The 13,352-nt window shown below is 43.4% G+C and overlaps 1 protein-coding gene across 1 annotated transcript in view; it reads left to right on the top strand.

Moving 5' to 3' along the window:
* SLC16A14 (solute carrier family 16, member 14) overlaps positions 1-13,352 on the top strand; it is a 33,618-nt gene that overhangs the window by 727 nt on the left and 19,539 nt on the right. The window contains exon 2 of the mRNA XM_011951969.1: positions 8,727-8,999. Within this exon, the coding sequence (XP_011807359.1) occupies positions 8,741-8,999 (259 nt within the window). The 5' untranslated portion in view covers positions 8,727-8,740. The remainder of the gene's footprint in view (positions 1-8,726; positions 9,000-13,352) is intronic.

Here is a 13,352-nt window from a genome sequence, read left to right as displayed (position 1 = left end):
GCGGGGCTGCTGGCTTCCGAACGCGCCGAGGGATGCGGGGTACCCGAAGTGGGGATGTGATCTCGGGGTGCCGAGGGAGGGGGAGCACCAAGCGCGGGTGGGGGAGGGAGCTCGGAGGGTGGGGCGCGGAGGCCATACCCCGCGGGCACGAACCCACGCCCAGGGCGCGCAGAGGCTGGGCCCCCTTAGCGCTTCTGATCGAGGCTCCTCAAGACAGGCTGAAATGGGATGAGGGACCGGGGACGGCCATTTCGGGGCTAAACGCTGCCAAAGCCATGACGATGTTTTAGGAGCTCAGCTCTGCTTTCCAATTAAGCCGTGTTTTGCCTGAGGAAAAGTTGATTCGGGCTCATTAACAAGGATGACTGAGGGCCATTATTGGGGATTAGAGAGATTCTCCCTTGCCTTGTCTGGCTTCTTTGTTTGCGTGTGCGTGCGTGTGCGGCTGTGTGTGTGTGTGTGTGTGTGTGTGTGTGAGAGAGAGAGAGAGAGAGAAAGAGAAAGAGGAAAGGGGAGAGAGGGAGTGTTGGGGGTGGGAGGAGGTAAAACAGGCTTGGGATCCTGCAGGCCTGGTTTCCGATTTGGTTTCCACCGCCTGCTAGTTTAACCCTTCTAAGCTTCATTGCTCCCATTTGATGGCTCAGATTCTTCATCTGTAAAATGGGGACATTCGTGCCAATTGGACTGGATTGCGTTGGAGAAGCCACCAAGCACAACCCGTGACCCAGAAGCATGTATGTGTTGAGTCCTCCTTATTCGGTGTGATTTTTTCGGTTCTGCTTTTCTCCTGTGCTGTCTCTGCACCAGCTCAGCTCCCCAGCCTTCTCCGTGGCAGCCTCTTCAGCCTGCTGGCTGCAAGTGCGCCCTCTAAAGGCCCCAAATGCCCTGTACACACCAGGTGCAGAGCGCGGAAGCGCCTGCAGAGCCGAATTAAGGGTGAACCCTGCACTCACCAGCATGGGATGCAGAGCCGCTACCACCACGCTCTGCGTAACTTTGGGGGAGACGGTAATTTTAATTTTAGCTTGGTGCTTCCCGCTTTCCTTATGTGTAATGAGTTCACCACATGCAATGTAATAACAATAGCCAAATTAAAAACGAATGATTTGGCCAGGCGCGGTGGCTCACGCCTGTAATCCCAGCACTTTGGGAGGCCGAGGCGGGTGGATCATCCGAGGTCAGGAGTTCGAGACCAGCCTGGCTAACATGGCGAAACCCCTTCTCTACTAAAGATACAAAAATTAGCCAGGTGCGGTGGCACACACCTGTAGTCCCAGCTACTCAGGAGGCTGAGACAGGAGAATCGCTTGAACTCGGGAAGCAGAGGTTGCAGTGAGCCAAGATCTCACCAGTGCACTCCAGCCTGGGCGACAAAGCCATACTCCGTCAAAAAGAAAAAAAAAAAAAAAAGACTTGCTTGTAAAACTTTTTACACAGCTGTAGAAAATTTAATTTTGTTCTAATATCTGATACACCCTAGAAGGATCTGTTATTTTCATTTCTGCCTATTATCATGTAAATATGTAGCTGACCCAATTTCATAGCCTACATATGTTATCCCCCATTTACAATTTATTTCTCATCATCTATGAACTCATTTGGGGAGAATGGAAGGCTGACTATTGCTCTCGTAATCTTCCCATTTTCTTATTTCACCCTCTTCAGAACAAGGCCCTAGTATTTTTTGCCAGGCTTCTAATAGCAAGCTTGCTTAGAGTGGGTTACCGTTTACTTTTATTTTTTCTTGAGGCACAGTCTCCTTCTGTCATCCAGGCTGGAGTGCAGTGGCACCATCTCAGCTCACTGCAACCTCCATCTCCCAGGTTCAAGCAATTCTCCTGCCTCAGCCTCCCGAATAGCTGGGACTATAGGTGCACACCACCACACCGGCTAATTTTTGTATTTTTAGTAGAGAAGGGGTTTCACCATGTTGGCCAGGCTGGTCTCAGACTCCTGATCTCAAGTGATCCAACCCCCTTAGCCTCCCAAAGTGCTGTGATTACAGGCGTGAGCCAGCATGTTCTGCCACATTTTACACATTAATCCTTAGCAGAAGCCCCACATTCACTGCGTCAGTGTGCCACATGCATATTGTCCTTCTACTTGTATGTCGGGATATAGAAAATGTAAGGGAGCTCGAAGGCCCTATGGTGGACAAGGATATGGAGCCTGGGGGGTACAGATACACCCTCTAAGTTCTCCCTCTCACCAGGTGTGGAGTAGGATTATAATATTAAAATTATTCTTATATCTTAAACACATATATAATTTGTATACATATAATTATATGAATGCTAAAAGCAATCTTGGAGTTGGAGGGATAAACATTTGTTTTTCTGTTGTCTTTTGTTTTCATTAACTAGTTGGAAAAGAAGTTAACCATGAATAGTCAAAACAGTAATTACCGTTGGAGAGATTTCAGTGTTTCAGTGTGGAATACAAATGAGTTCATTGCTCAGCAGATCTATAGGGGCCTCTTGAGGATCCAAAAGAACTTTTTGGGCCAGGCATGCTGGCTCACGCCTGTAATCCCAGCACTTTGAGAGGCCAAGGCAGGTGGATCACTTGAGGTTAGGAGTTCGAGACCAGCCTGACCAACATGGTGAAACTCCATCTCTACAAAAATACAAAAATTATCTGGCATGGTGGTGTGCATCTGTAGTCCCAGCTACTCAGGAGGCTGAGGCAGGAGAATCGCTTAAACCTGGAAGGTAGAGGTTGCAATGAGCCGAGATCGTGCCACTGCACTCCAGCCTGGGCAACAGAGTGAGACTTCGTCTCAAAAAAATAGGAGAACTTTTTGCCCCACCCCTGCCTGCCGCCACTGCTCTGCATTTGACGCTATATTCTACATGCACCCTTGTGCCTCTTGAATAAAATTTGTCCATTAAATGCTATTCAGTGTCACTTATTTATGAACAAACTGGAAATATCAAGAGCAGTTTGATGGCACCTACATCTCTTCACCCATAAATAATTCAGTAAGAATATAAAGTTCTTAACATTGATTTAGAAAAGTGCTTAATATTTCAACCCATGGGGTGAAAAACTATAACTTTTGTACTTTTGTTGTTGTTATTCGTTAGTTTTGAGATGGAGTTTTGCTCTTGTTGCCCAGGCTGGAGTGCAATGGTGCGATCTTGGCTCACTGCAACCTCTGCCTCCTGGGTGCAAGCGATTCTCCTGCCTCAGCCTCCCGCGTAGCTGGGATTAAAGGCATGAGCCACCACGCCCGGCTAATTTTGTATTTTTAGTAGAGACAGGGTTTCTCCATGTTGGTCAGGTTGGTCTCACACTCCCACCCTCAGGTGATCTGCCTACCTTGGCCTCCCAAAGTGCTGGGATTACTGGCATGAGCCATGGCGCCCGGCCTAAAAAACTCTAACTTTTGAATTTGTATTACTTCAAAGCCTTTCTTGTTGTAAATTAACTTCAGGAAAACGCCATGTGTTGTTGTTTCATCATATTAAACATAGCTGAGCATTGTCCCGTGGTTGGGAAAATATTTTTATGAGCTGTTCACACCTTGTGTCAAGCTGCCTGGTTCTCCTCTTTCTGGCTCCTCAGGATTCTGCACACAACAGAGGCAGAGGGAAGACAACTACCAGCCATCCCTTCTGAACCCTCTTTGGGCTCATCCACTGGCCCTTTGACAGTGCAGCTCTGCCCTGCGCTGTGAGCTTTGGAGAGCAAGGGCTGCCCCATCCCTTTCTAGCCCCAAGCAGGCTCAGATGTCGGGAGGGTGACAGATACACACAGACACACACACACACACACACACACACACACACACAAGCCTGAAACCCAAGACAAACTGGAAGACTTCCCAATAGAGGTCATCTTGTTTTGTTTTCTCTTTTACAAGTCAGCCACTAATTTACCTGGAGGTAAGAGGCTGACCCAGACAATATTTAAAAGATAGGCTTTTATTTTCTTATAATACAGGTAATATGTATCTATTAAGGATTTTTTTTTTTTTTTTTTTTTTTTTTTGAGACAGGGTCTCACTTTGTCTCCCAGGCTGTAGTGCAGTGGCATGATCACGACTCACTGCAGCCTCAACTTCCCAAGCTCAAGCAATTCTCCCACCTCTGCCTCCAGATAGCTGGAACCACAAGCATGCGTCACCACATGTGCCTAGCTAATTTTTATTTACGGAGATGAGGTCTCACTGTTGTCCAGGCTGGTCTTAAACTCCTGAGCTCAACTAATCCTCCTGCCTCAGCCTCCCAGATTGCTGGGATTACAGGCATGAGCCACCACACCTGGCATATTGAGGAAATTTCTCACCACTAAGATATGTAGAAATAAGGGGGAAATTCCTGGTAAGACCATCGTTCAAAGAATAATCTCCATCAACATTTTTCTTTGTTTTGCTCCAGTCTTTTTTCCTATGGATACATGTCTTGGTAGAAATAACAAAGAGATTATTACATATGTCAAAAATAAAGCTGTCTAGGGCTCTTTGAAAATGTAGAGGGTCACGCTAAAGTGTGAACTTTATTATTGATGACAGACCTACATTGTCTAACTACGCTACAATCAATTGATTTAACAAATATTCTGATGTTGGAATAGTAAAGATGTTTTCAGGGTCTTTTTTCACTGTTTCAGGGTTTCACTATTAAAAATTAGCTGACACTTGAAGGATGAGCAGAAGAGGGTGAGGAGGCTGGAAGGAGAGAGGAGGGGAAGGAGAGAAAATCACACACAATAGCTGGGAGAAGGTGCTGAAGGGACTCCATCCTAATGATAACTCGAAGGGATGAAGAAATTGGCTTTTGCTTTGTTTTGTTTTGTTTTGAGACGGAGTTTCACTCTTTAACCCAGGCTGGAGTGCAGCGATGTGATCTCGCCTCACTACTGCAACCTTCGCTCCCACAGCTTCAGGCAATTCTCCTACCTCAACCTCCTGAGTAGCTGGGATTTTAGGCGCCTGCCACCATGCCCAACTAATTTTTCTCTTTTTAGTGGAGATGGGGTTTCACCATGTTGGCCAGGCTGGTCTCGAACTCCTGACCTTAGGTGATCCACCCACCTCAGCCTCCCAAAGTGCTGGGATTACAGGCGTGAGCCACTGCACCCGGCCTGGAAATTGGCTTCTGAGATAAACATTTTATCACTCCCAGCAACCTGGATAATGGGAGGTAGCTAGATGTGTGAAGGAGGAAGGACCCAGGCCAAGAGCAGCACTGCACATAGGTGCTGTAGTGGCTGAGGACTGGACAGCTGTTGAGGAGATGGAATAACTTAAAAGGTAAAAGTAATAATGAGAACAAGGTGTGACAAAAAGAAAGAAGATGAGCCCTAGACCGATCCACTAAGTTGCTCCTCCACTGGTACCCTTGGTTCCCCTACACTCAATTTTTCCCCCAATAAACCCTTAGCCAGAACCAATGCTGTAGTCCAGGGGTCAGCAAACTTTTCCTCCAAGGGGTCAGAGTATTTTAGGGTTTTGGGGAAACATAGCCTTTAAAAAGGTAAAGTAATCGAGCACTTTGGGATTGCAAAGCAGGAGGATTGCTTGAGACGAGGCTGGGCGACATGGTGAAAGTCCATTTCTACAAAAAAGTTTTAAATTAACCAGTTGTGGTGGTGTGTGCCGGTAGTACCTGCTACTCGGGAGGCTGAGGCAGAAGGATCACTGGAGCCTGCGGAGGTCAAGGCTGCAGTGCGCTAAGATTATACTACTGCACTCCAGCCTGGGTGACAGAACAAGACCCTGTCTCAGAAAAAAAAAAAAAAAAAAAAAAAGGTAAAAACAAACAAAAAATTCTTAACTCAGGTGTGGATAGAAATAGGCTGTAGGCACTGTGCAATTTGCCACAATCTGCTCCTCTCTCCTACCCGTCCACATCAGAACACTCCTGAGAAGAGCCCTACAATTCGAGACTTCTTAGTGACTTTGACACCCAGAATGGATCTTTTTTTTTACATCACCCTCCACCATGACAACAAAATGATTTTCAGTAATAATCATGTAATGGTCAGTAATACTCATTATGTTATTGTTCTTCTGTTCAAAAGAAGAATATATTTCAATTTTAAAGATATTAAGCCAGGTGTGGTGTTTCACCACTTTGAAAGCCGAGGCAGGAGGATCACTTGAGGTCAGGAGTTCAAGACCAGCCTGGCCATCATGGCGAAACCCTGTCTCTAATAAAAATACAAAAATTAGCTAGGTGTCAGTGGCGCATGCCTGTAGTCCCAGCTACTCAGGAGGCTGAAACACGAGAATTGCTTGAACCCAGGATGCAGAGGTTGCAGTGAGTCAAGATTACGCCACTGCCCTGCAGCCTGGGTGACAGAGCAACACTCTGTCTCAAAAAAAAAAAAAAAAGATGTTGTTCAAATTGAGAAAACATTTCAAATATTAGTTTAAAATGTCACTTTCCAAACCAAGGTTTTGTACCTGACAGTCTTCAGTTTCACTATTTTAAATTGTAAATTAGAATCTCCAAGTGAGTACATAGAGTGACAGAAGTGAAGTGACTCGAGATCTGGTTCTTTTTCTGGACAATAATTGTGCTGGCACAGTTTACCTAGAGTGTTCTGAGAAAGGCGGCAACACATAACGCGACAGGGGTTGTGGGTGTGGATTTTGCCAAGTGGGTATCGTTTTACCAACAATTCTGAACTCTTAGGAGCTTCCTCTCCCAACGAATGTGTGTAGCTGGCGCTACACATGTGCCAGGGTCAACTGTAAAACCAGGAGTTCTTGAAATAACTTCCGTGTAGAATACAATGTTTACAAAAGGATGAGAAATGAAAACTGGCTAATTTGAAGCATACACATACATAATTAAAACTCAACATAATTGGAACTTAGACCAGCTAAACATTTTTTCAGTGTAATTGTCTAGAATTGCTGGCATGTAGTGATGATTTAGAAAGCAGACAAACTTTTAGCTGTTTGTTGTTTTTAAGTCCTCCAGCTTATTGCAAGCTCCAGGGCAGAGTGCTCCCTGGCTCTGTCCTTGGTGCTCCATGGCCATAGCTGGATAGTGGGACCCTGCAGGGCTCAACTTGACCTTTGGAACTGCCCAGCAATCATTTCCACTTGTTCTAGGCAACAGTCTCTTCCATTATTTTGAGCATTAAGGCTCCTACACAACCTCCGCCCTCCTCATTCTCAGCCTATAACCTAACTTCCTGCTTCACCAAAGAAATTAAACCATCAGATGTGACTTTCCATCCCACTGCTTACCGTCATAGGTCCATCCACCCGCTCCTTGCTCCAGACTTAGAGGATGAGTCTCTCTTTCTAATCAAGACCAATCTGTTTCACCATCTCCAGGATTAGTCATTATCATCATCATATCTCTGTCTCTCCACCTGCAACTCCTGCTCCTTATCCTGTCCTTGTGCACACACTTAATTCTCATCCAAAAATAAAAATAAAAAAAACCATGAAAAATGAAACAGGCCAGGCACAGTGGCTCACACCTGTAATACCAGCATTTTGGGAGGCGGAGGCAGGAGGATCGCTTGAAGCCAGGAGTTCAAGACCAGCCTGGGCAACATAGTGACATCCTGTCTCTACATACATACATACATATATACATAAGAAAATTAGTCAGGCATGGTGGCATGTACCTGTAGTCCCAGTTATTGAGGAGGCTGAAGTGGGAGATCCCTTGAGTCTAGGAGTTCAAGACCACAGTAAGCTATGATCACACCACTGCACTCCGGCCTGGGTGACAGAGCGAGACCCTGTCTCAAACAAACAAAAGAGGAGCTAGCATCCTCTAGCTCCATCTAGCCTCCCTCCTCTCATTCAAACATCTTGAGAGATAGATCTATGCAAAGTACCCATCTCATTATGTCTCCTCCTGATGTAAATTCAGCCAATGGCTGTTCATTATGTACAAGATAAACTACAAGCTCCTTATTTGACTCACAAGGGCCCTGCATGATCTAGCCCCTGCCTACCTGGTAACCTCGCCTGGTGACCTGTATGTCACCATAGTATCTATTCAAACTCCTTTAGTCTGATACCCTATTTTTGAAGTAATTTTCTAGTAACTAATTAAGTTCTCCATGTAAATACTAGGAATGGGGGTGGGTGGAGGGGGGTAAAGTACGTGTCTTGTATAATGAGACATAAGTACCACCATTATTAGAAAGCTATGTCTTTCATTGTAATCAATTGGCCTTATCAGTCTCTCCTGAGTTGGGTTAGCATGAGCCAGACGCCCTGAGGCTAATCCACTCTGGATGCAAAATAACAAATTAACATTTGCACCCACAAAAACTGAGAACCAGATCCTCTGCTAGGGGCCCCACCAAGGTGAAGCTACCCTGAAAGACTGCCGGAAGCCAGATGTTCCTTCTCTGACATCTTTCTTGTCACCTGTCAGTATCCATCTCTGTAAGGGAGACAGGGTATGGGGTTTGGAGTCAGAACTGGGGTCAAATCCTAGTTTCCCAACTGACCACACTAAATACAGGCCTTAGAAAATCACCTTACTTCTCTGAGTCTATTCCCAAGATTGTAATACCTACATATGTGATGGCTGTAAGATGAAATGGGTTTCATAAAAGCACCTGATTCTGGGAAACAGTAAGGAGTGTCTTCAAATCTGTATGGTGACAAAGATTAACCTGAAGATCAGATGTGATACTGGAGCCACTTTGACCATGATGGGGAGGTAGAGCTGTACAGAGAAGATGACGATATTTTTCATTTAGATGTTCCATGAAATTATTTGTTATATGTATTTCAGAAAAATCTTGGAAAATGTATACCAGTCATGAAGATATTGGGTATGATTTTGAAGATGACCCCAAAGACAAAAAGACACTTAAGCCCCACCCAAACATTGATGGCGGATGGGCTTGGATGATGGTGCTCTCCTCTTTCTTTGTGCACATCCTCATCATGGGCTCCCAGATGGCCCTGGGTGTCCTCAATGTGGAATGGCTGGAAGAATTCCACCAGAGCCGCGGCCTGACTGCGTGGGTCAGCTCCCTCAGCATGGGCATCACCTTGATAGTGGGTATGTTCATGTGTGACCTGTTGTAAAACTGAATCATTATCAAATGACAATTCCCCACTGTAAGTAATGTTTTATATTGTTGTAACGTTTGATATTGGATGTTACTAGCTACTATTTTTTAATTGTGATAAAATATGCATTACATAAAATTTACCATTTTAGGCCAGGCATGGTGGCTCACACCTGTAATCCCAGCACTTTGGGAGGCCAAGTCAGGTGGATCAGTTGAGGTCAGATGTTCAAGATCAGCCTGGCCAACATGGCAAAACCCTGTCTCTACTAAAAATACAAAAATTAGCCAGGTGTGGTGGTGTGTGCCTGTAATCTCAGCTACTCGGGAGGCTGAAGCAGGAGAATTGCTTGAACCTGGGAGGTGGAGGTTGCAGTGAGCTGAGGCTGTGCCATTGCACACCAGCCTGGGAGACAAAGCAAGATTCCTTTTCAAAAAAAAAAATAATTTTACCATTGTAAGCATTTTGAATCCCATTAAATACACTCATATTGTTGCACAACCATCACCACCATCCATCTTCAGAACTTCTTTTCATCTTCCCAAACGGAAACTGTATTCAATAAACACAAATTCCCCACTCCCATCTCCCCTCACCCCTGGCCACCACCACTCTACTTTCTGTCTCTATGAATTTGACTATTCTAGGTACCTCATGTAAGTGAAATCATACAATATTTGTCCTCTTGTGTCTTGTGTGATATAACAATTTAAATAAACATTTGGAGTATTTAAAAAATTCACCATTTTGGCTGGTCCAGTGGTAGTGGATTATCAGAACTTATTAACATTAGTGTCACTAAAGTTGGTAAACAATCCCTGACTGCTAAATTTAACTGGCTTTAAAAAAAACAAAAAAACTATCATTTAAAAAACTTTATTTAGCCCCGAAGTCTGTTTGCCTAACCATTATAATTCATTATCTACCATTATAAATATCTGTTTATTTGACATTTATGAATATTTTTAAAGATAAAAATGTTAGATAAAACACTATAAAATTCCAGTAACAATCTCATTTCAGAGTTCTGATTTTTTTTTTTTCGGACAGAGTCTCGCTTTGTCACCCAGGCTGGAGCAGAGTGGCACAATCTGGGCTCACTGCAACCTCTGCCATCCAGGTTCAAGTGATTCTCCTGCCTCAACCTCCCTAGTAGCTGGGACTACAGGCACCCACCACCACGCCCAGTTAATTTTTTGTATTTTTAGTAAAGACAATTTGGCCAGGCTGGTCTTAAACTCCTGACCACAAGTGATCGCCTGCCTTGGCCTCCCAAATTGCTGGGATTACAGGTGTGAGCCACCGTGCCAGCCCGAATTCTGATGTTTTCAATTTGAGATATTATTGATTGCTCATTATTGAAAAGTCTTCTAAACTGTCTCTAGAAAGCTTACTGATATATAGATAACAGAAAGTAATAACAATATATTCTTGTATTTTTTTTTTTTTCTTTTGAAACGAGGTTTCTCCATGTGGCCCAGGCTGGTCTCGAAATCCTGGCCTTAAGAGATCTGCCCACCTTGGCCTCCCAAAATCCTGGAATTACCGGCCTGAGCCACTGCGTCTGACTGCATTTTCTTTTTTAAAACAATTGTTTAACATGAGAGCATAGATTCAAGTTTTCCTGAATATATACTACCTATTGTTGTATTTTCTAGTTAAACCTAACCACACAGCAATCTATGAAGTCAAGTCTTATATAGCTGGAGATACTAAACCTGGGAAGTTATTATAAATATAATGCTATGATGGGCTAATGTGTTTCAGTTTGAAAATGAAATAACTCTTACTGTCAATTAATATTTAATAAGCATCTATTATATACTAGGGGCTTTCCCTTACATTATCTCATTTAATTTTATTTCCTTCCCTTAACAATGCTCTGAGGTAACCACCACTATGATGTTTTTCAGTTGTTTCACTTGAAGGTGAAAGCCATATATTTATATCTAATTGTTTGAATTTAAAATATTTATAATATATTTTATCCTGGAAACATAAATGGCCTCTAATCTGTTTTTGGTTTTATGCGAGTATGTGTATGCCAGGCCAATGTGTGTCTGATTGGAATCTGTGCTTTTCAATGATTTCCAATTAGTAATTAATTTCTTGAATCCAATTTAGAGACTTGTTGATCTTGGTTGGCATTCAACTCATTTTTTTTTTTTTTTTTTTACTTTTTTTAGAAACAGGGTGTCACTTTGTTGCCCGGGGTGGAGTGCAGTAGCACAATCAAAACTCACTGCAGCCTTGAACACCTGGGCTCAAGCAATCCTCCCACCTCAGCTGCCTGAGTACTAAAACTACAGGCATATGCTACCATGCCCTGCTAATTTTTAAAACTTTTTTGTAGAGATGGGGCCTTGCTATATTGCCCAGGTTGATCTCAAACTCCTGTTTTAAGAGATCCTCCTGCCTCAGCCTCTCAAAGTGCTGGGATTACAGGTGTGAGCAATGTTTTTTTGTTTTGTTTTGTTTTGTTTGTTTTTTGAGACAGAGTCTTGCTCTGTCATCCAGGCTGGAGTGCAGTGGCACAATCTCGGCTCACTGCAACCTCCGCCTCCTGGGTTCAAGCCATTCTCCTGCCTCAGCCTCCCAAGTAGCTGGGACTATAGGCACTCGCCACTATGCCCGGCTAATTTTTTGTATTCTTTAGTAGAGACAGGGTTTCACTGTGTTAGCCAGGATGGTCTCGATCTCCTGACCTCATAATCCACCTGTCTCGGCCTCTCAAAGTGCTGGGATTACAGGTGTGAGCCGCCGCACCCGGCCAAGCAATGTTATTTTTGATAATACAAACAATATTAAGGCCAGGCGTGGTGGTTCACGTCTATAATTCCAGCACTTTGGGAGGCTGAGGCGGGTGGATCACCTGAAGTCAGGAATTCGAGACCAGCCTGGCCAACATGGTGAAACCTTGCCTTTACTAAAAATACAAAAAATTAGCCAGGCATGGTGGCAAATGCCTGTAGTCCCAGCTACTGGGGAGGCTGAGATAGGAGAATTGCTTGAACTTGGGAGGCAGAGGTTGCAGTGAGCCAAGATGGTGCCACTGCACTCCAGCCTGGGCAACAGGGTGAGACTCTGTCTCAAAAACAAAAACAAACAAACAAAAAAACAATCAATATTAGTTACAATGGTAGTCCTAATGATAGACAACAAGGACAAAGTGTTATTTCTCAAGTTGTGTGGCATAAATCATTTTTGTCTGTAACATTATTGAACTGATTTCTTCAAATCTGCATTTGTTTTGTTAAACTAGGACTATTGGTCATAGGAAACATGCAGGTAGGTTTATTTCAGCGTCGGGCATGTTCAAGTTTTACGTCAGTTGTAATTCTACTTTCTTAGTAAAGGAAAACTGTGTTTCTATAACACTTAAAACCCAGCTTTCTTTCCTTTTTAAAAATATATTTGTAAGGGGTAAAACAAAACACATGTAGATTTAATCTTGGAAGTGTACGCACGCAGTAACGTCAAAAAAAGACTCAGAAGAAGGCCAGGATATGAAATGTCCCAATATTTTCCAAACCATCCACTAAGTTGGTCTTAGATATTATGTTTCATAAGTCCTATGGAAATAAGCAACAAAAACCAGTCCTGAAATGATCAGATACGGTTTTAAAGATGATTCCCAAAATAAGAATCCCTAACTCAGATGGTGAAATGTGATGGTCACACTTAATTTAATTGAGAGGTAACTGTGTGTTCAGAATTTTGTGTGAGAGTCCCCGAATTCCAGACTGTGGAATTTCAGATTTTAGACTAATCTTTCTACAGGGAAAGCTGCCTGCCAGATAAACATTTTTTGCTCTGAGTCTCAGAAATCATAACACAGCAGGCCTCATAGTTATATAAATGAAAGGTCTTTTATTCTATCTATTTACCTAAAATTACTGTTCATTATCCCAAGCCTCCTGGTACCGGGTGGCTGCAGATTTGTTGAGCAACCTCAGGGAAGCTTTTCAAGCCAGAAACCAACAGTAACAGCTCTCCTTTATTGAGCACTTACTGCATGCCAAATGCATGTTAATGTACATGATCTCATTTGATCCTTCAACACTGGAGGACAGACCATTGTCTGTATCTTACAGAAGAAGAATACGCAACACTCAGAGACATTAAGTAACTTACTGAAAGTTGAGCAGCCAGTAAGTGTAGGGCTGGCTTTAAACCTGGTCCATGGGACTCCAAAATTGTGTCTACTATGACACTGCCTGCCATTACATCAAATGAAAACTGAAAACATACTTGAAATGAATAATACAAATGGTTTTTATGTTCTAATCATTGTAAGCACATTTGGGCTACCTCTTAAATTTAAAAAGGCTCGTGGTTTTTT

The sequence above is a fragment of the Colobus angolensis genome, unplaced genomic scaffold (genome assembly GCF_000951035.1).
Source record: "Colobus angolensis palliatus isolate OR3802 unplaced genomic scaffold, Cang.pa_1.0 Scaffold33, whole genome shotgun sequence".
Taxonomy (NCBI): Eukaryota; Metazoa; Chordata; class Mammalia; order Primates; family Cercopithecidae; genus Colobus; species Colobus angolensis.
Note: the sequence above shows the minus strand (reverse complement) of the source record. Positions and strands in the feature narration are given on the sequence as shown.